Source organism: Pristis pectinata, chromosome 16, assembly GCF_009764475.1.
Source record: "Pristis pectinata isolate sPriPec2 chromosome 16, sPriPec2.1.pri, whole genome shotgun sequence".
NCBI lineage: Eukaryota > Metazoa > Chordata > Chondrichthyes > Rhinopristiformes > Pristidae > Pristis > Pristis pectinata.
Window position 1 is genome coordinate 12,529,460 of NC_067420.1, and position 22,889 is coordinate 12,552,348.

General features: G+C 41.2%; 1 protein-coding gene across 1 annotated transcript in view; it reads left to right on the forward strand.

Annotated features, from left to right (window-relative positions):
- LOC127578860 (protein diaphanous homolog 3) overlaps positions 1 to 22,889 on the forward strand; it is a 111,273-nt gene that overhangs the window by 85,680 nt on the left and 2,704 nt on the right. Inside the window, exons 13-16 of the mRNA XM_052031380.1 lie at positions 17,394 to 17,546; positions 19,212 to 19,341; positions 19,441 to 19,473; positions 22,284 to 22,381. Of these exons, the coding sequence (XP_051887340.1) occupies positions 17,394 to 17,546; positions 19,212 to 19,341; positions 19,441 to 19,473; positions 22,284 to 22,381 (414 nt within the window). The remainder of the gene's footprint in view (positions 1 to 17,393; positions 17,547 to 19,211; positions 19,342 to 19,440; positions 19,474 to 22,283; positions 22,382 to 22,889) is intronic.

Genomic DNA, 22,889 nt, shown 5'->3' on the forward strand with positions numbered 1-22,889 from the left:
TGATGTCCTGGAATGGAAAGCCTCATCATGGGAACAGATGCGGTGGAGGCAGAGGAACTGGGAGAAGGGGATGGTATCCTTGCAAGTCGACAGGGTGGGAAGAGGTGTCGTCAAGGTAACTGTGAGAGTCAGTGGGTTTGTAGAAGATGTCTGTAGTTAATCTGTCTCCAGAGATGGAGACAGAGAGATCCAGAAAGGAGAGAGAGGTGTTGGAGATGGACCAAGTGAATCTGAGGGGAGGATGGAAGTTGGAGGCAAAGTTGATGAAATTAACGAGCTCAGCACGGGTGCAGGAAACAGCTCCAATGCAGTTGTCAGTGTAGCAGAGAAAGAGTTGGGGGTGTTACCGGTGTAGGCGTGGAATGTGGACTGTTCCACGTAGCCGACAAAGAGGCAGGCGTAGCTGGGGCTCATGCGAGTGCCCACAGCTGCACCTTTAGTTTGGAGAAAGTAGGAGGAGTGGAAAAAGAAGTTGTTAAGGGTGAGTACCAGTTCTGCCAGAGGGAGGAGGATGGTGGTGGAGGGGAACTGGTTGGGTCTGTTATCGAGAAAGAAACGGAGAGCCTTAAGGCCTTCCTGATGGGGGATGGAAGTGTACAGAGACTCGACGTCCATAGTGAAATGAGCTGGTCAGGGCCAGCGAACTGGAAGTTGTTGAAGTGATGGAGAGCACGCGAAGTGCCACAGGCGCAGGTAGGAAGGTACTGAACCAAGGGGGACAAAATGGAGTCAAGGTATGAGGACACAAGTTCAGTGGGGCAGGAACAGGCAGAAACAATGTATCTACAGTTGGGTTTGTGAATGTTGGGTAAGAGGTAGAAACGGGCAGTGCAGGATGGGGGAACTATGAGGTTGGAGGCTGTAGAGGGGAGGTCTCCGGAGGCGATGAGGTCAGTAATAGTGCAGGAGACAATGGCCTGATGCTCCTTTGTGGGGTCCAGGTTGAGGGATAAGTAAGAGGAGGTGTCCAAGAGTTGACCTCTGACCTCGGCAATGTAAAGGTCAGTCCGCTAGACTACAACAGAACCACCCTTGTCTGTGGTTTTGATGGTGAGATTAGGATTAGTGGGGCGGGAGTGGAGGGCAGTGCGTTCAGAGGGGGTGAGGTTGGAATAGGTGAGGGGAGTGGTGAAGTTGAGATGGTTGATGTCCCATCATGGATATCAGAAGTATAAAATGCTTTGGGATTATCCTTGACCCTGCTCGCCAAGGACATTTGATGGCCCTTTTGGCCTTCCTAATCGCCTGCTTGAGCACTTTCCTGCTTTGTTTATCTTCCACAACAGCCCAGTCTGTGTATGCTTTTTTTTCTTCCTGACTAAATTTAGGACCTCTCAGGTCATCCAAGATTCCTTTACCTTACTATCCTTGTCCTTATACCTTACCAGAACATGCTGGTCCTGAGCTCCGCTCAGCTGGTCGTGAAACAGCTTTCACATATCAGATGTTGACATCTTTGACAGCAGCTGCTCCCTATCAACCTCCCTTAGCTCCTATCTTATCCTGTCGTAATTTGCCCTTCCCCAATTTAGTACCTTCCCGCAAGATCAAATTTCATCCTTACTCATAACTATCTTAAAACACAATGAGTTGTGGTCTCTTTTCCCAAAATGTTCACCCCCTATCAGGTCTGTCACCTGGCCTGGCTCATTTCCCAAAACTAGGTCCAGTATGTCTTCTCCTCTAGTTGGACTCTCCACATACTGTTTCAAGAACCCCTCTTAGATGCACTGAACAAATCCCACCCCATCTAATCTGCTTGTATTAAGGAAGTTCCGATCAATACTAGGGAAGTTAAAGTTCTGTTGTTTCTGCACCGTTCCATAATCTGTCTCGGTATCTGTACCTCCACCTTTTGGCTATTGGGTGGCCTATAGTTTAATCCCATCAGTGGAATTGCACCTGTCCTATTTCTGAGCACCACCCAAGTTGCCTCTGTCAATGAGCCTTCCAGTCTGTCCTCTCTGAGTACTGCTGTGACATTCTCCCTTATCAGTAGTGCAACCCCCTCCACCTCTTTTACCTCCCCTTCTATCATGTCTAAAACAACAAAACCCAGGAATGTTGTCCCTCACGCATCCAGGGTTCTATAGCGGTTAGCGTAACACTGTTACAGTGCCAGCGACCCGGGTTCAATTCCCGCCGCTGTCTGTAAGGAGTTTGTATGTTCTCCCCATGACTGCATGGGTTTCCTCTGGGTGCTCCGGTTTCCTCCCACATTCCAAAGATGTACGGGTTAGGAAGTTGTGAGCATGCTATGTTAGCACCGGATGTGTGGCGACAGTTGCGGGCTGCCCCCAGAACACTCTACGCAGAAGATGCATTTCGCTGTGTGTTTCGATGTACATGTGACTAATAGAGATATCTTGTATCTTATCTTAATGGCAACAATATCGTAATTCCATGTATTGATCCAGGCTCTCAGTTCATCCTCCTTACCCATAATACTCCTTGCATTGAAATAAACACATCTCGGCCCATCAGTCCCACCGTGTTTATTAGCCTGTCCCCTGTTGTCCTGCCTTTCAGTCTTACTTGTCATATCATCTTTCTTGCCCTCAACTGTTGCCCTGCTGCTGTGATTCCCATCCTCCTGCCACTCTAGTTTAAACCCTCCCGAGTAGCACCAGCAAACCTCCTGGTGAGGATATTGGTTCCCCTCCAGTTCTGACGCAAACTGTCTTGTTTGTACAGGTCCCTCCTGCCCTGGAAGAGAGCCCAATGATCAATAACTCTGAGGCCTCCTTCCTGAACCAGCTCCTTCACCACATATTGAACTGCACCTTGTATCTATTTCTCACCTCACCAGCACGTAGCACGGGAAGTAATCCTGAGATTACAACCCTGGAAGTCCTGCTTTTTAACTTTGGACCAAGCCCCCCAAGATCAGTTTACAGGACCTCATCCCTGCTCCTGCCAATGTCATTGGTACCTATATGGACCATGTAGGTCCATAAAGGTACCAATGTAGGTCTGGCTGCTCACCCTTCCCCCTCAGAATGTCCTGTACCCGCTGCGAGACATCCTTGACCCTGGCACCAGGGAGGCAACGCACCATCCTGGAGGCTTGATTGCGGCTACAGAAATGCTTGTCTGCACCCCTCACTGTTGAGTCCCCTATCACTATCATTATCGCTTATTTTATTAAAATAAAACCTTTTTTTATTTTAACTTTTAACTTTTTGTAAAGTCTGCAGTAATAATTAAAGTCCAAGGAAATAAGACTTCACACTTGCAAAAAGTGTATTCTTTGCCCAAGGGTTTGTTTTGAGTTGGGAAGACTTGCCATATCTTTAAAAATTCACTTCACATTTGGATGGACAAAATGTAACTTTTCTGCTGTGTTTATTAGGTGCCTCCTGATTAAAAATCACAGCTTCACACCACTGTACGTTCTTTAATCCTAAATTTCTCAGCAAGGTACCTGTGCATTGAGGCTTGCAGGGAAACAGGGAAATTGGACCATAGCTTTTCATTTCAGTATTTAACTGCACATGCTGGTGCCAGAAATTGCTGTCCAATTTATTTTTTAATAATGGTCAGCAACTCCATTATTATGCAAAATCCAGGGCAGTGTAAACAGCATTTAACTATGAAACCATACAGGTTTAAAGCATTTAGTATGGACTTCAAAAGAATCTGCACAGAACTGCATGAAATCACTTATAAATCAAATCAAATAAAAATAGATTGCTTCATTTAAAAGCATGTTCAGTTTACCAAGAAGGGAAAAAATACTCATATAAATCATTTAAAATTAGGTCACTGTTTCCATCACAGCTGACTGATCCCTTCGCCTGAAATGATATATTGGCAAAAAGTTCTGATCTACGATATGACCTAGATTTCCCACTGCGGTTTTGTATGCTTGACTGGGATATTTGTCTGAATTTAGGGAACCTCTCTCAGGCATTCCACCTGCACTAATAGGTGGGGTCAAGGCAGTTTAAAGGGGTAGATGTACCCTTCAGAAAATGTGTCCTGGCTACAAGGAATTGCCAGTGTTGTTCATCTCTTCATTAATCTGGTTCATTGGCAGGCATATGGTAGAAGGGATTGCAGATGATAACTGGAGGTAGTGCACTGCAAGTAATCCATCAGCCTAGTTTTACACATTTTCGGTACAGGCGTACTGTGGCAGCAGTGTGTATTATCTGCACTGTAGATTGTACAGGATGTGCTGCAGCAATTCACCACAGCTTCTTCAGCATCATTGCTTGGGTGGCAGAGTGCAACAGCTCGCAGAACTGCTTCCTCACAGCTCCAGCAACCTAGCTTCAATCCTGACCTCTGGTGCTGTTTGTATGGAGTTAGCATGAGCTCTCTGTGACCCTGTGGGTTTCTTCCAGGTTTCTGCCACATTTCAAAGGTGTGTTGGGGGGTAGGGAGAAGCAGTGCATTTGGTGGGTTAATTGGTGTTGATAAATTACCCCTGATGTGTATGTGAATGGTAGAATCTAAGAGATGTCGATGGAAATGTGGGAAGAATAAAAAGTGGGACTAGGGCAAATGGTGCTTGATGATTGGCACAGACTTGGTAGGCTAAGGGGCCTGTGTGTGTGTGTGTGTGTGTGTGTCTGTGTCTGTGTGTCTGTGTCTGTGTGTGTGTGTCTGTGTGTGTCTGTGTATGTGTGTGTGTGTGTGTGTGTGTGTGTGTGTGTGTGTGTGTGTCTGTGTATCTGTGTGTGTGTGTGTCTCTGTGTGTGTGTGTGTGTGTGTCTGTGTATCTGTGTGTGTGTCTGTGTATCTGTGTGTGTGTGTGTCTGTGTGTGTGTGTGTTTGTCTGTGTGTGTGTCTGTGTGTGTGTGTGTGTCTTTGTATCTGTGTGTGTGTGTGTGTGTCTGTGTGTGTGTGTGTCTGTGTATCTGTGTGTGTGTGTCTCTGTGTATCTGTGTGTGTGTCTGTGTGTGTGTGTGTGTGTGTGTGTGTGTGTGGGGGGGGGGGGGGGGGGGGGTATCTGTCTATAACTCTATCTTCCAAACTCACAACTTTTACCATCTGGAATGTCGAGGAAAGTAGCTTAGAAGTATACCATCACTGGCTAAATTCATCTCCAAATCATCTTGAATCAAACACTCATCATGGGTTCTCCTGTTTCTGTACTGGCATGGTGCAGATGCATGGGAACGGTCTTCCTGGCCACAACCACAACCGCGCCCCAGTCCTGGAGTCATGCACCAATCACAGTGAGAAAACAGTTGCCGTGTTACTGAACCTCTGCTCTCCAAAATGTCCTGGTAACCCTTGAGACGATGCAAGGCTGGGATTGATGCCTTGCCTACTGCAAAAAGGTATCAGAGCTTTTATTTGCCTCTGATACACAGAGATATTTGAAAACATTCTTCTGAATAATAAAAAAATAAAAAACTAACTGCAAGATAACACTTATTTGTTAATTTTCATAATCTTATTCCCAGGGTAGGAGAGTCTATAAACCAGAGAGTTTAGCTTTAAGGTGAGAGGGGAAAGATTTAAAAGGGATCTGAGAGGCAACTTGTTCACACAGAGGGTGGTGGGTATGTGGAATGAGCTGGCAGGGGAAGCTACAGAGACTGGTGCAATTGCAACATTTAAGACATTTAGGCAGGTACATGGATAGGAACAGTTCAGAGGGATATAGGCCAAATGCAGGGAAATGGGACTAGCTCAAGGAGACAACCTGGTCGGCATGGATGAGGTGGGCTGAAGGGCTTGTTTCCGTGCTGTATGACTCTATGACTCTATAACTCATTGTAAAATGAAGAAACAATTAAGAAAGTTAAAATATAGTTAAATAAAATATAAACAACTGAACTTACATTTTCTATGGTGGTAACTCACTCAAATGCTGGGGATCCCAATCCTACACCTATCTGGATCACAGAGGTGAACTCCTTCAGGTAATGCTGGATAATCCCTGTATGATTGGGCTAGACTCCATGTGATGTCCAGTGATTGAGTGGGCTATCAACATACTATCAACTCAGCTCACCCCACATTTACGGCAGGGTTCAGTTTGGCTCAATATTCCTTCATTACCGTTGAAACAAAATTCTGGAGCTCCCTGCCTAAGAGTGTTGGAAGCATCTTCACCAAATACAATATCACGATTATACTTCTGACGGCCTAAGTTTCTGTGAGTTGTAATGTTTTACCATAATCAAGGCATATATAAATGCAAGTGGTCATTGTTCAAGATGCTGGCCCACCACTGGCTTACCAAGGTCAGCTAGGGCAGACACTAGTGTCGGCCGTGTCAGTGACACCGATATCTCAAGATTCAGATGGACAAAGATTAATTTAGTCTCCCATTCCTTGGTGTTTCTGACAACTGAGTTTCTAGCAATCCTGGAAAATTTATGAAACTCTATTGCAGGCCTTTGACATGAAAAATGTATTCCTAAATTCTGTTCTATCAAATATCAAACCCCTTGACGTAAAACAAGCCATTTAGTCACATTGGGCAAATTGTCTGACTGAAATCAGCAGGAAACATTTGCATTACTAACTGAAGTTGTCAGTAATTGAAAGACTTCCCCAAATTTTTCACCCTTGGAGTTTCCCTTGTGTCTAACCTTTTATCTCCCAATAGTAACTTAAGATGGATTCCTGTGTTCAATTGTTTAAAATCTAACCACAGTGATCAAGAAACTTTGTGAATAAATAAAATAGATTATAGGCCACATTTACAAACAATGTTTAGTAATCCAGCAGTGGTTTCTCAAAAACCTTTGTGCTGGAGGATATGCGGTGACAGAGTTATGTGATGTCTTTCATCCTGATGACATTAAACAACAGCCTGTGGTAGTTAGATGTGCAGTGTATTGTCTCTTTGCTTTAGATCTTAGTCTCCTGTTGGGATACTACTCAATCAGACAGTAGAAAGAGTTCGAAGTTCAGTTGGCAAAAGAACCATTTATTCCCCTCCATTTTGGAGGCCTCAAAGGATCTAATGCTAAACCAGTTCTCTTTCCTCCTCTGTATTTAATGCATTCTTCAGAACTGACTGAATCAAGAGTAAGTTACTAATCATAGCTTGCTGATCTATTTATTTTTAATGATCATCACGACTTAATACAAGCTTTGTGGGCATTAAGAATGTGAAGAGGGGATTAGAGAATATGTTTTATTTACACAGTTCAAGTTTAACTTCTCCCCAGACTACTACACTGGTGGCTGGAGGATGCAGTTCATGCAAGTTAACTCCAAGCACTGTCATTCCGGTTACTATAGAAAGAGGCATTTAAAATACCTATAACCATATTACATCAGTGTTTTCAAGGTTTAAGTGGCTAATGGACTAAAGCTTTTGTCGGCAAGTGCATATTAGCATTATTTGGCAATACAGTGACCTTTATTCTAAATTCTTCATACACTTTTTAGGGTTGATTTGCTTAAGATAAATCCCAATAGCATATTAACACTTGTCCTTTTGTTCTCTTGTCTTGCTACAACTCAAGAGTGTAAGCCTTGGGGATCAAGTGGAAGCAATGCTGTAAAGGTGCTTATTTTCTCCCTGAAACTATCCTTCAGATAATGTAATGGAATGTACCTTTGCATTAGTTAATTTCTCCCAAGACTCAGCATAGAGTTTTATGGTCTTAATGCCATTCTCCACTTAAATTCTTTGATAAATAGGCAGTGTAGCTTTTACCCTTGGGCAGATCATCGAGTTTCTGATAAAAATTCTGCTTTGCTGGCCGTTTTCAACCTGCTTTGGGAAAAAAAGAGGCAGAATACAGCTATGGTACTATGCAAGTGTGACATGGTGGGATAAAAATCAAGGTAATGTTAGAGTTATTGAAAGCAGCGAGTGTTTCTAAGAAAGAACTGTAAGCTTCAAACATCAAGAAAATGGGTTGCTTGAGGTTGTGTTAAAACTCCAATCTTCCCACTTCTAGGTTCAGTGGAGGCGAGGCACAAAGCAGGCAGCTGTCCTGCTCCCAGGAGGCAGTTTATCCATTAAAAACGTTTAATCAGATTCTCAGTCTGATTCCACCTGATTTGCAGGTTTAACAGTGGCTGACTGTGTCGCTCGGGCACCAGGAAGCTTGGCAGCTGAAGGATAGTTTCAGGGAGAAGATAATCACCTTTACAGCATTGCTTCCACTTGATCGCCCAGGCTTACACTCTTGAGTTGTAGCAAGTCTCTGCACCCCATACAGCAAGTGCCCTGTGGTTGGGGTCTTGTTGTATGGAGAGGAGGGACCTGATACAGTGCCTCTGGTAATAGCTGCACTCTCTCAACCAGGTCTGCAATCTGCTGTGGAATCCTCCTGGCTTGACAGAAGACACGTAAACACCTGGTTGATCATCATTGTTTGGAAAAATATTGGGCTTGTTGCAAAATCAAAATCTTTACAACACAAGTCCTGAAAAATCTGGACTTCCAACTTTTCTGGCCAAAATTCCTTCACCACAAACCACTGCTGCCAAAGTCAGGCCCTTCATTTTTCATCACCAAAAAGCACCACCAGTGTCTCATTGGTGCTAATAATAAGTCAGCATCCAGCAGTTTCATAGTGGATGATAAAAACTTGGGAACATTATATGTGCTGTTCATTCATTCTCACTGAATTGATCTTTGTACCACTTGGTACACAATAGTGCACAATTTTCTACTTAATTTTGTGTTTTCAGCTCTCTCTGCCTCCATCTAAATCATTTATAAATAAACTGAAAAGCTGAGCCTCCAGTGCAGATCTTGGAGGAACACCACAAGGTCATATCCTGCCAATTTGAGCACGTACCCATTATCCCTTCTCCCTTTCCTACCACCCAACCAATTTGCTACCCATGCCAAGGGGTCAGCTTTAGATCCATGTATTCTCATAGAATATCTGTCTTGGTAGGACTTCTTCGTTCTTCAAAAGGAAAACATTCTGCACACATTAAAATCCCATCTCTCCAGCTTCACAGAATCCTTTCTGTCTTAGGATCATCTCAGGTCAGCTTGCTGTAGGTCAACTACTTTTGCTGCAGCCTTGGACAAAATATTTGTTGTCTTACATGCATCAAACCTGCCTTTCAGAAGGAGCAGATCACATGTTGGGGCCAGTGTAGATAATATTGTGACATTTATGTATTCTGAGCATACTGTATGTTCCCATAGGAAGCAATTAGTAGAAGACCATACTTTTACAGTATGTGGAGAATGTTTATATTTGACGTAAAAAGAAGACCGATGTATATAACCTGTCTGATTAATCGATTGATGTTTCTTTACTTGGGTATCAAGAATTTAAGTCTGAGTAAAGATTTAGGAAGTTGCTCTTGTTCATTTTTGTGGGGGAAAGGAACAAGACATTTTGATGGTGAAATTGGAGTTAAACTATTGAGGTTTAGTGGAAAATTTTGTGATTGGAAGTATGATTGACAAGAGTCTTATCCAGAGAATGTTCAGTGCTGCATAGGGCTCAAATACCAGGGGACATGGAAAAAAAAGAGCAAATTAGAAGCAAGGAAGGAGAATAAGAATACACAGAGGGTAAGAGACATTTGGAGTACTTTGCCAGAGAACTCTGAACAGTATTTCTCATATCAAGTGGATTCAGACATTTATTAATAAATCATGGATTATCTATCAGCTGGATGTGGTGATCTGGTTTGTAACTGAGTGGCGACAGGCATATGGGGGCAGATTTTGTTAGGATGAGCTAAGTCAAGACTAAAATTGATTGGTTTTGTGGTGTGTGTGTTTTCTGGGGATTCTTGACATCCAACCAAATCCATCTGTCACATGCAAACAAATACACTTGGAAACCTAAGCTCAAAATGAGATCTTTCCTCTTTATTCAAGGGATTCTCACAGACTGCCTCCCTGGAACTTCCTGTACACATTGTTGCAGCCTGGAGAATGGTTAGTCACATGGTACATTTCTAAAGGAAGTAACTATTATCATTCATAACCAATATTATTATTACAAGGGAATGTAAAGCTAAGGTGGAAAATAAAGTAAAAGTGCAGATCAGCTCTGATTTATTGAATAGTAGAATGCACTAGGTGCTTGAATGGCCTAATCCTGTTTCCTGCAGAGAATATTATTTTGCTTCTTCAATCTGGTTCTGAATAAAAGCCCAAGAGAAAGAGGTTTCCCATTCTTATCAACTTAGAAAGGCCTTTGAATCTTTCTCTGAGGTTATTCTCTTGATCAGTGTACCAGAGAAGTTTCACAGAGTCATACAAAAAATTAGGATAACTACTAAGTTTTCCAGTATCCAAATCTCCATCATAATACAGTGTAGTAATTAGCAGGGAGAAAACATATTTGAGTTCTGCAGATCTATAAAAACATGGAACCACTAAATAGAAATGCATTAATAATTTCTTATAGCACAGCACAGAAGCAGCCCATTTGACCCATTGGGTGTATGCCAAAGATCAAGCACTCACCTACACTAATTCCCAAACTTCCATCAAGTCCCCCCAGTTCTACCACTCATGGGCTAGGGACAATTTACATTGGCCAATTAAGCCACCAACATGCACACCTTTGACATGTGTGAAAGAACCAGAAACCCACACAGTCACAGAGAGAACATGAAAATTCCACACAGGCAGCACCAGAGGTCAGGGTTAAACCCAGGTCACTGGAGCTGCAGCTCTACTAGCTTCACCACTGTATAATATCTTATTAGCAGCTTAAAGAAGGGAGTTGTATAATTAAAAAAAGATGAAAGGCTCTGGGGAAAGAACTTAAGATTCTGATAGTACATTTAAAGTATCTGCATATGCACCACTAGATAAACAGCTTCCTCGTAATTTTTCAAACTTTATTTATACAGCACAGTAACAGGCCCTTCTGGCCCAATGAGTCTGTGCTGCCCATTTAAACCCATGTTAACCTACCCAAGTGTCTTTGGAATGTGGGAGGAAACCGGAGCACCCGGAGGAAACCCACACAGACGGGAGAACGTACAAACTCCTTACAGACAGCGGCGGAAATTGAACCCCGATCGCTGGTGCTGTAATAGCATCACACTAACCACTATGCTACCATGCCACCCCCTGTGCTTTAAAGAATTCATGTGCTTCAGTGAAACATGGTATTGCTACATCTCGTATTTTTTAAGACTGAACTCAGGGCAAGATGCTTGTTAGTGCTGATATGGCGAGCAAGAACTTTGTTGAGTTTGAAATGTTGTTACCCTGAAATAATTTTGAATTAGTTTGCAAACCCACTATGGTCCACCAAGAGTTTGCAGTAAGCAAGAGAGAGGCAAGAGAGGTCTGATTGTCTTGGGTCTGTTCCAAATTGATTATTCGGTTCTTATAGTCAAAGGCAGCATTATTATGACTAAGGAGAAATGTTTTGGTTATTCCTTTGACAAACCCCTTGAAATTGCAACATGAAATTGCAACATGCTCAAAACCCTTCATAACAAATCTGTGCGTGGTGTGATATTAAACTTTAGAATCCAGCAGCTGTAACTAAAGAAATCTAAATGAAGAAATCACATGCACAGTGTCTTCTTATTACTTCTTCTTTTGGAACCAGCTTTCTGCATTATACTGTTTTAAGGAAGGTATGTGAAGAAGTTACAATATATTCGTCTTGTTATGATGCTCTTCTAGCAGCTTTTCAGTGAATTTCCATGAGAATGTAAAGCATAATCACTCTCTGTATAGGCAGAAAATAGTTGCTCTTGTAAAAGTATATCACATCATATCTATCGGTTCCTATTGGTGAGTTTAGGAATGACAGCAAAATATTAGTAGCTCTACATGCCATTGTTCATACATCAGATAAAATGGGATCCTATTAGGATCAAAAAACAACATATTGCTGAAATGCACTGGTATGTGGACTTCATATATGTCCCATTGAAACCACAAGAAAGAAAGATTTGCATGTATGTAGTGCTTCATATTACCATAGAACCATACAGCACAAAACAGGCCCTTCGGCCCACCATGTTGTGCCATCCATCAAACCACCCTCACACTATCTAACCCTTTCCTCCCGCATATCCCTCTATCTCACATTCCTCCATATGCCTATCCAACAAACTCTTGAACCTGTCCAATGTATCTGCCTCCACCACCACCCCAGGCAGTGTATTCCATGCACCAACCACTCTCTGGGTGAAAAACCTCCCCCTGACATCTCCCCTGAACCTCCCACCCACAACCTTAAAGCCATGCCCTCTCATCTTGAACATTGGTGCCCTGGGAAGGAGGCGCTGGCTGTCTACTCTATCTATTCCTCTCAATATTTTATATACCTCTATCATGTCTCCTCTCATCCTCCTCCTTTCCAGTGAATAAAGCCCGAGCACCTTAAGCCTGCGCTCATATTCCATACGCTCTAATCCAGGCAGCATCCTTGTAAATCTCCTCTGCACCCTCTCCAACGCCTCCACATCCTTCCTATAATGCGGTTACCAGAACTGAACACAGTACTCTAAGTGTGGTCTAACTAGAGTTTTGTAAAGCTGCATCATCACTTTGCGGCTCTTACACTCAATCCCACGATTTATGAAAGCTAACATCCCATAGGCCTTCTTAACTGCTGTATCCACCTGTGAGGCAACTTTCAGTGAACTGTGAATATGAACCCCCAGATCCGTCTGCTCCTCTACACTGCCAAGTACCTTGCCATTTACCCTGTACTCTGCCCTGAAGTTTGTCCTTCCAAAGTGTACCACCTCACACTTCTCCGGATTGAACTCCATCTGCCACTTGTCAGCCCAGCTCTGCATCCTATCAATATCCCTCTGTAAGTTCCGACAGCCCTCCACACTATCCACAACACCGCCGATCTTAGTGTCGTCCGCAAACTTACTAACCCAGCCTTCCACCCCCTCATCCAAGTCATCTATAAATATCACAAAGAGTAGAGGTCCCAGAACCGATCCCTGCGGGACACCACTAGTCACTGCCCTCCAATCCGAGGGCACTCCTTCCACCACAACCCTCTACTTTCTACAGGCAAGCCAATTCCTAATCCACACAGCCAAGCTTCCCTGGATCCCTTGGCCTCTGACCTTCTGAAGAAGCCTACCATGAGGAACCTTATCAAACGCCTAACTAAAATCCATATAGACCACATCCACCACACTACCCTCATCAATCTTCCTCGTCACCTCCTCAAAGAACTCTATCAGGCTTGTGAGGCAAGATCTTCCCTTCACAAAGCCATGCTGGCTGTCCCTAATCAGTCCTTGATTCTCCAGGTGTTCATAGATCCTATCCCTTAGAATCCTTTCTAACAGCTTACCCACCACAGACGTAAGGCTCATCGGTCTGTAATTCCCTGGACTATCCCTACTACCTTTTTTGAACAAGGGGACAACATTCGCCACCCTCCAATCCTCCGGCACCATCCCCGTGGACAACGAGGACTCAAAGATCCTTACCAGCTGTTCAACAATCTCCTCCCTCGCCTCTCGAAGCAGCCTGGGGAAAATTCCATCAGGCCCTGGAGATTTATTTGTCTTGATATTATTTAACAACTTCAACACATCCTCTCTCTTGATATCTACAACCTCAAGAACATTACCCTTACCAGCACTCCCTTCCGCGTCATTAAGACCCCTCTCCTCGGTGAATACCGAAGAGAAGTATTCATTGAAATACTTACTGGGGACTGATTAGGGACAGCCAGCATGGCTTTGTGAAGGGAAAATCTTGCCTCACAAGCCTGATAGAGTTCTTTGAGGAGGTGACGAGGAAGATTGATGAGGGTAGTGTGGTGGATGTGGTCATATGGATTTTAGTAAGGCGTTTGATAAGGTTCCTCATGGTAGGCTTCTTCAGAAGGTCAGAGGCCAAGGGATCCAGGGAAGCTTGGCTGTGTGGATTAAGAATTGGCTTGCCTGTAGAAAGCAGAGGGTTGTGGTGGAAGGAGTGCCCTTGGATCGGAGGGCAGTGACTAGTGGTGTCCCGCAGGGATCGGTTCTGGGACCTCAAAATATCCCCAATTATTCTGCAGTGCAATATGGTATTCCTGCATTGCCACACTGCAATGCCAGCAGGGATTTCATTACATTTTTGCACAGAGGCAAAGGTGTGACCACCGAGTCACATCTATCACAAGGTCTAATTGGTATGCTTTCCTCAGGTTAATGGGAATCTAATTGCCCTCGTGCAGGTTTGGAGGTCCATTAGAAGGAAAAAGGAAAATGACAAGTGTGTGTTGAGTGTAGTATGGAAACTTGCATATAAGATGCTTCAAGTTGATGATACAAAACAATCAAATATACAGATAAATGCTATGCCAATGATTACCGTCCTTGGAGAGTTGAGCAATTTACATTCAAGTATTAGAGTGACTTGCATAGAAGTTTATTTTAATAGACTGGATAGCCAGTGAGTGCTTCACCTCTGAGACTGGGTTTCAAATCTCTGCCTACTCATTATAAGAACTCTGAATGAAATAGTTTGGATAATCCCAGCTGAGTTTCATGAGGTCTTGGCGGTATAGGGCTCTCATAATTATATGCTGATTTGAAATGCATTGACAGTCTTGCTCAGGGAATATTTCATGTGAAAAAGAAAAAACATTGCCGTGTTATACAGAGCTCACTATTCTGAAATCAGGAATGAAAGCATATTGAGCAGAAGTGAAAGTTTTATAGGAAAACTAACACTGCCACTACCATTTGGTAGCCAAAATTAAAAGTTAATAATCATCCAACACTGCTAACAAACAAGTGATAAAAGGACATATTTATAGATCATCTTTCAGAACCTCAGGGCATCCAGAAGTATAGTCACTGTTATAATATGATTTCCAAAGTGCCCACAACTTTAAAAACAAACTGCATCGTGCCAAATAGTAACAAATTTATAGTGACTTTAATTCTAATTAATTGAGTTTCTTTTCATTATTGTCAACTTACGAGGTGTTTACATTAACTTACATTATTGTTAACTTTTACCTCACATGGCATTTATTGTCCATCCCTAATTTCCTCTGAATTGAAGAGATTGTTAAGAATCACCCTTGTTAGTAGATCTAGAGTTGCATATAAAACAGACCGGCAAGAATGGCATTTATAACATTAGGGGGGCTTTTATGGAAATCCAGCAGTTTCAAGGTTACCACAAGCTCTTTAATTCCAGATTCATTTAATCACATGGTGAGATTCAAGATCTTTGGATGCCACTTAACCACTGGGCTCCTGTCTTCACGTGTGGAAAATGATCAATTCAAACCATTCAAATCATGATGCAACTTTGGTTGCAACCAGCAGTTAATTGGAAACCATTGTCAGAGACAAAATGTTCATTTGGGAATGTTCATTCATGGTTAATCAAGGAAAGCCAACACAAATTTGCTGGCGGTAAATCATGCCTGACTGACTCTAGGGAAGTAAAGAGATGATTCAAAAAGTTCGGTAAATGATGTATACATGGACTTTCAGAAGGCACTTGACAAAGTGCCACCAAAGAGACTTGTTAATATAATGGAAGCCCTTGGATTGAAGGAGAAATTAGTGAGTAATAAGAAATTGACTCTGTGATAACAAACAGGTAATACTGGGAGATGAAAGTTTTTTTTCCTTCATGGAGATGGTTTGGCAGGAAAGAATCCATTCCTCTTTTCATTTTTTATAAGCTATCCAAGCAAGTGTAGGGAGCAGTATCATAATGTTGCAGAAACAAAACATGAGTAATGTAATTGATAATGATGAGGATAGTTGTAGACTTTGGAATCACCACTGAATCACAGAATGGTTACAGCATGGGAAGAAGCCATTCTGCTCATGGAGTCCATGCCAGCTGAATGGAAGAGAAATCCAGCTAATCCCCCTCCCTCACTCCTTCCTTAACCTTGCAAATTACTTCCTTTCAGATAGTTATACAGATCCCTGTAAAATGGTACATTTGAATCTTTCCCCACGACAATGTATTCCAGCAGTGTATTCCTGACCCTAACTACTGGCTCTGTAAAATATATTCAACATGGCACTTATGTTCTTTTCCCAATCACTTTCATTCTGTGTGCCCTTATTCTTGATCCTTCTATCGATCGGAACAGTTTCTTGCTATCTATTTTGTCTGTACCCTTCATGATTTTAAATGCTTCTTTCAGACCCCCTTGCAATCATCTCTGTTCAAAGAAGAATGACCACAGCTTCTCCAGTCCATCCACATGAATAAATACCCCCATTCCAGCAATAATTTTGGTACATCTCTTCACAGTCTTTACATCTTTCCAAAAGTGTGCCACCTGGATTTGGACACAGTACTCCAGCTGTGCCCAAAATAGTGTTTTTGGACAATAATCAACCCTAAGGAATCTCCACTGTACAATTCCTTCCAGTTAAAAAAAAACATTTGTTACTATTCTTGATCCTGTTACTTAGCCAATTTTCTAACCATGCTGCTACATTTATTCCACGGCCTTCAATCCTGATAACCAGTCTATTATTTGACATCCTATCAAAGACTTCTTGGAAGTCCAAATCGAGCTGATCAAATTAAATCACTGATCAAATCATTGGATCGACTGCACCTGGATTTTTATGTATAATTCTTGGTACTGCATTTCAGCAAGGGTACATGGGCCTTAGAAAGCAAAGAACAGTGGTTAGTACTTCCAGCTCACAGCCCCCAAGACGTGGGTCAGACCCCGACCTCTGATGCTGCTTCTGTGGAGTTTACGTGTTCTCCCTTTGACTGGGTTTCCTCCCAAATCCCAAAGGTGTACTGGGACGTGAAATGGCTACAGCAAATTAGTGGTCTAATCATCAGGGTCTTGACTCGAAATGTCGACTGTTTATATCCCTCCATAAATGCTGCCTGGCCTGCTGAGTTCCTCCAGCATTTTGTGTGTGTTGCTCCAGATTTCAGCATCAGCAGAATCTCATGTGTCTCTCTTTTGTGGACCCAGCTCTGAATGACCTGTTCCCTGCTTTAGTATATGACTCATTGATTCCACTAAAATGATACAGCAATCTGATTCCATCTAAGGATTGTATCTAATGCTACTTTCTGTTGTAGTTAAGATTAAGAATTTTTACAAAGCTACATGTCCATTATTCATTGGATCAGTAATGCTCTGTGAACTTGAAACAGAACTTAGAACTGAAGAATTAGATTTTATTTTCCTCCATTTGCTTGAAGTTTGTAACACCATTTTTACTTTCTATTCTTGAGTTTCCTGGAAGTACAGTAATGAATTTCCTTGTGAGCTGGAACGTTCTCACTTTCCAAAGCCATAAAAATTACCAAATCTAACATTTGACAAGAGTGTAATGGAACGATTTTAATCTGTCTTGTGAAGCAATTGGCTTATTGTACATTTTATGTTTCAATTAATCTTTTTTTTCTTGCAGTACTGGATGGCATATCCAAGTTTGATCAGGTGAAACATTGATAATGAACACTAGTTTGTCAGACTGTGGGTTTGAACCTTGAGTGGCATGAAACCACAATTAACCTTTACATTTTGCTTTTGTTTCAGCTGATAAGGCAGAAAATCAAGGCATGTTCGCAGCTGCTGAACAGCAAGCTGTTTGTTTCTGTGCTCGATTATCTCTTGGCAATTGGCAACTTCTTAAACAAGAATGCCGGCAAAGAAGTGGCAAAAGGATTTTCTCTGTCATCTCTGCCGAAAGTAAGCTGAGAGCTGATCCTACATACGCTAAATGGTACAGGATCCAGGACTTTCCCATCACAAATGGAGGCACCCAGAAGTTGCACTTCATATCCAAAGAAAGTCTGAAAAGTATTTGGAATTGGGTCGAATTCATCTGGTCTCTTAATCGATGTTAATTCTAATGGCAACTAAGTTCTCTTTGATTTTATTTGGACGTAACATGAATTTTAAAAATTATAATCTTTAGGTGAAGGACTATGAATTGCAGGATCTGTGCTGGAATATTTTAGTGCAAAACATCACTAGCCTAACTTGGGAGTGAACCCAGTCTCATGTTACATTGAATTTTGAGAAATGGTATGTGATGCAGTAATATTGCTTGAGTTTCACACTGGTCAGAGAATTGCTATAACTTTAAAATTATCACATAATTCACTTTAACTTTAGCAAAAAAAGAACAGTGATACTATCAACTCTCTGCATCACCTGGGTGTGTGACTCAGAGCCATGTGGAGTCAATTGAGCACCAGTTTCAAACTATTTTTATCAATTTAACACCACCCCACCGTTAATGATTTCTTGCTGAACTGCTTTGGATAAGGATTTTTCTAGACAATTAGATATCTGATATTGTTACATTTACAGATTTTTTGTAAAACAGCTGGTTAATATAAGATATAGTGAATGTTTACTGTACATCCCAATTCTTCCATAAGGGCACTTAGCTCACTCTCATCGTGAGGTTATGGCTGGCCTCCATTGTCTTATCACTGCTTGATGACTAGAAAGTCAGCTTTTCAAAGTTCAAAATCATTGCATTCTCACAGACAGTTTCAGTCCTTTAAGAGCTGCTGGCTCTGGTTTATCTATTCACCCTGTTCCCATTATTCCACTGTCAGCTTATAAGAGAGACTTACTGAACAGGAGACCCGCCTATTAGAACAAACTAAGAATGATTGAAGAGGAGAGCACTGATCTTTTTGAGTGCACATCATTCTGCAAGCAGGTTGAAATATGGGTTTCACAGGAATACTTAAGACTTTAATGTCCCATAAACAGCATGCAGGGAGAGACTGATAAATGTCATAGCTTGTAAAGTAATGTATTAGTTGGACATGATTACAAACATTCAAGTATTTAAATCCATTTAAGGCACTTATTGCAGGTAGTCAGCCAAACAGTTTCAATTATGAATGCAATTTAAAATGTCACAATTTCTTATCTATGAGTACTTTGTGACTTTAATCAACTGTCACTGTCCATAAGTAGGAATTATTTTACTGCAATGTGCAACAAATTAATGTGTTTATGATGACATCCCCGGTCAGTATTTCTTATAAAATCATGAATGTCTTGAAAAGGGTTGATTTACAACTTTGCTGAAAACCTGGCAAAGGAAATCTCTGTGAACAATTTTATGATGTCAACTGTACACTGCAAAGAGAACAACCATTTCCTTATGTAATGCAAATGGGAAGCATTTTGTGACTCTTGCTGAGCATTTATTGCAGATTTTGAATAATTTGGATAATGACCCACTGTTTTTTAAAGAGCCGTATATTGAAGTTCAAACATTAGCTCAGTATGTAATTAAAATAAATTCCAATGTTTTACAGATTAAAATTATCTAAAGGTGTTCAGCAATCCTCTAATTTTGTCAGTCTTGTTACCCGTTATTTATAGGTAGTCCACTTGCGAGGAAAGGTCAGGACATTCACCTTACTTCATGCTCTTGTGGACCAGATAACATCACGAGAGCCCAGCTTGATAAACTTTCCCCAAGAGCTCACAGAATTTGAAGAGGTTCCTGGAGGTGAGAGGAAAATCCAAAACAAGCAGCACTTTTTGAAAATGTACAACATTGTCACAATAGCTATATTCCTGATACTGATCTGTCTCTCTTCCTTCCTAGATTCCATTAAGGGTTTGATTGCAGAGGTGGATGGTAAGTAAAGGGTTAATTTTAATATGTGAAGAGGTTTTGTGGTACTCTTTGTCATCAAGTGTCAAACTGACATGGTTGATCTTCTGAATATTATAAGAAGGATTAATGTGCATTAATCCTATGAAAATGAAAAACTTTGCTGAATTATTGCTTGGAGTTTCCATTTAGTTGTACTGGATTAATGAGCATAGTTCAAATGATCATAGAATTTTTACTGTTATTGCATTTGCTGCAACTGGAGTCTCTGGAATTTTTCTATTTTGCCCTAGTTTTGAGAATACCATACTATAAGCCTGTCCTGACCACAAAATGGGCCATGATAGCAGGATGTATTAGTCACCATTGAGAGTATCATGTTACTGGAGTCAATTGCAGACCTACAAGGATACTCTAATGTTTAAGCTAGGTGCCGGAATAAGAGTGGACATATTTTAGACAGCTTTGAATGTAAATTACTAAAGATCTAAAGAAGCTTGTCTCACAAAACTAGCCAATAATAGTGAACGTTATTAAAATCTTGTTTTCAGTGCAATAGAATCAGATACTTGGAGGATTTGTATTGTGAATATTTTTATTTTTTATTATATACATTGTCTAGCTGCCTTAATCAATTTTTCCAAGTTATCATTTCTAAATGTATTCAAATAATTTGAAAGCAATTTTTTGCCTCCAAAATTGAATTTTAGAGAGAGAGTTTAATGTCGCATACCACATCTTCAACATTAACAGCCAGGAATCCAGGCAATCTTTTTTTACCATGCTGCCTGATTGTGCTGGATAATGGTAGATTCTGCACTCAGTGGTATACATTTGAGTTTTAAAGGAAACACCTTTCAAAAGTTTTGCTTGAATTATTGTTTACACCCAAACTGGAAACTCCATGGAAATCCAAACTGAAGAATTCTTACCTCTTGGATGTTCTATTCCTATTGCTATAATATTTTGAATTAATTTCTAAGGTCAGCCAAGGAGTGTGCCTGGTATTCCTTTCTGGGTTGTCTACATGAGAGCAGGAATTGCATGAATAGGACCTCTTCCTGCATTGGATAGCTACTTTACCATTTGGCTGGTGTTTTGAAGACATTGGTGCTTGTTAATATCAAAGTTTCTAATTAAAAAGGATGACATATGAAAGGAAATAGAGTCAAGTCACTGGACGGCACAGATGCTGTTCAGGTCCAGCAACCTGGATTCAGCCTTAGTCTCTGGTGCTGTCTCTGTGGGGTTTGCACATTTCCTGCAGGTGCTCCAGTTTCCTCCCATATCCCAAAGATGTGTGGGTCGGTAGGTGAATGGACCACTGCAAATTGCCTCCAGTGTATAGGTAAGTAGTAGAACCTGGGGAAAGTTGATGGGAATATGGAGAAAAATATTAAAGGAATTGGATTGCCCCGTGTATCACCATAGGCTCAATGGCTGAAATGGCTCCTTCTATATCATAAGGAAATATGGAAAGAAGGGAGAAAAATAAGAACACCTGCTCAAATGCAGGAAACAATGCACACTGGTAAAAGCAGAGGCTGGACTAAACATCCCACTGAGATGTCTTTAATTCACTTGTTCTTTCACAGTTTTATCATAAATCTTGCTGAGATATGAGCCAATATATTTATTTAGATCTGCCCTTCTCCTCAAAACTATTTATTCCTTGCTTAGCAAATTTCAGTTCTGTCCGGGCGTTGAAATATTAAACCATTTTGTCAACTGACATATTCTTCTTTTATATCATGTATGAGCCCCTCAACCAATGATATCTCACATAAGAATCGCAAATGAAATGATGCTTCAGTAGGGCAACACACTACTTAAGGGCAATGAAATCAAATTACAATGGAGCACAGCAATTACCTTTCACAATAATCCATGGTTGACTCAAACAGCTTCAGGTTTGCTAAGTGCATTCATCATGGAAATCCGAGCATGTAGGAGTTACTGCTCTCTGGTGTAACACCAGAAATATTGCAAACTATCTGCATGTATTCTGAGGAAACTCTGGCCACACAAAGTACACGGGCCAGAGACCCTATTCTGTGAATCGCGTAATGGAATTTTATTCTGAAGCTGATCATGTGATACTTATTATGTGGTTTCTTTTATCTTTGATTTTGCTTGTGTACCTTCCGTGCAAATGATGTACAAGTGCACTGACATGCCTAGATATGCAAAAAGACATCCATTGGCATATCACAGCTGTCTGTACAGCACCTCCACAAATTCATCTGCCCCCATGCAGACAGCGTAGGCCACATGTGCATAACAAATACGGGGCATGTTTCAGTGAGACTTTAAGGAAACCTACCTTATGACAGGACCCAGCTTATGCTGTCAGCATTGGGAACACATTGCAAGAGGGTACTTAATTGCAAAAACGCTGTGACTCTTCCTCAGGGCTCCCAATGGCTGAGCAAGGGAAGGGAAGAATTAATCTGAAGTAGTATATGAACAGTTCTCACTGCACTTGTTGGTGTTTGATTTTGGTTGTATGGACTGATTCATATTTCATTACTAATGGATGAGGTGCAGTAGTGTATGCTTCACTGTTCCTTTATTTGCTTTATCTGGATGCCTTACTGGGGTCTCAGAAAAACAGAGCTAGGTGCCCTGTTGCTCTTGAGTCAGCTGCAGCACCTCATTTGGTGCACTACAGCTGAGAATGGGATCACATCACCAACACTCATGTGAGGCAGACAAAGTAAATTTCCCATTGGTAAATCTGCATTATATCCACTGTTTTGGTGATTTTATTTTAACTGTTTTGTTATTGACCCTCAAATAAGAATAATTGAGATCATGTATTTATCCCACAACAGTTTTAAAGAATGAGATGGCAAAGATCAATCTGCACAAAAAGACACTCAAGCCAAAAAACAAGAACAGCTCAGATGGGCAGTTTTACAAAGAATTGAAGGTAATTCCAGGAGAAAAGTTTACTGAAAAAGCAATGATTTAAAATGTCTGCATTGCAACATTAGGGCAGACATTGAATTTAGGAGTTCTGTCAAACACATGCTATAAATAAGAAGAATTATGTACTTAAAAGGGAATTTTTAATGATTTCCCCATTAATGTGGAATCGTAAACAATGTTATGGTTGACGTCACAAATGATCTTATTATGCCACATTAAAGGACAGGCTTCAATGAACATGATTTTTATGTGTTTTCTCTATTAATGAATAGGCTGTGAATGTTCAACGTTCATATCAAGATGAAATGTAATATTAATATCAGGGGTGTCCTTCCCTGCAATCTATCTAATATTTATCACTCAACTAACATCACTAAAGCGGATTACCTGGTGATTATCATGTTGCTGTTCATGACAGCTTGCTGTAAGCAATTTGGTTCCACACTTCCTATTTTGCAACTGTGGCCACACTTCAAAAAGTATTTCATTGTTTGTGAAATGCTTTGGGA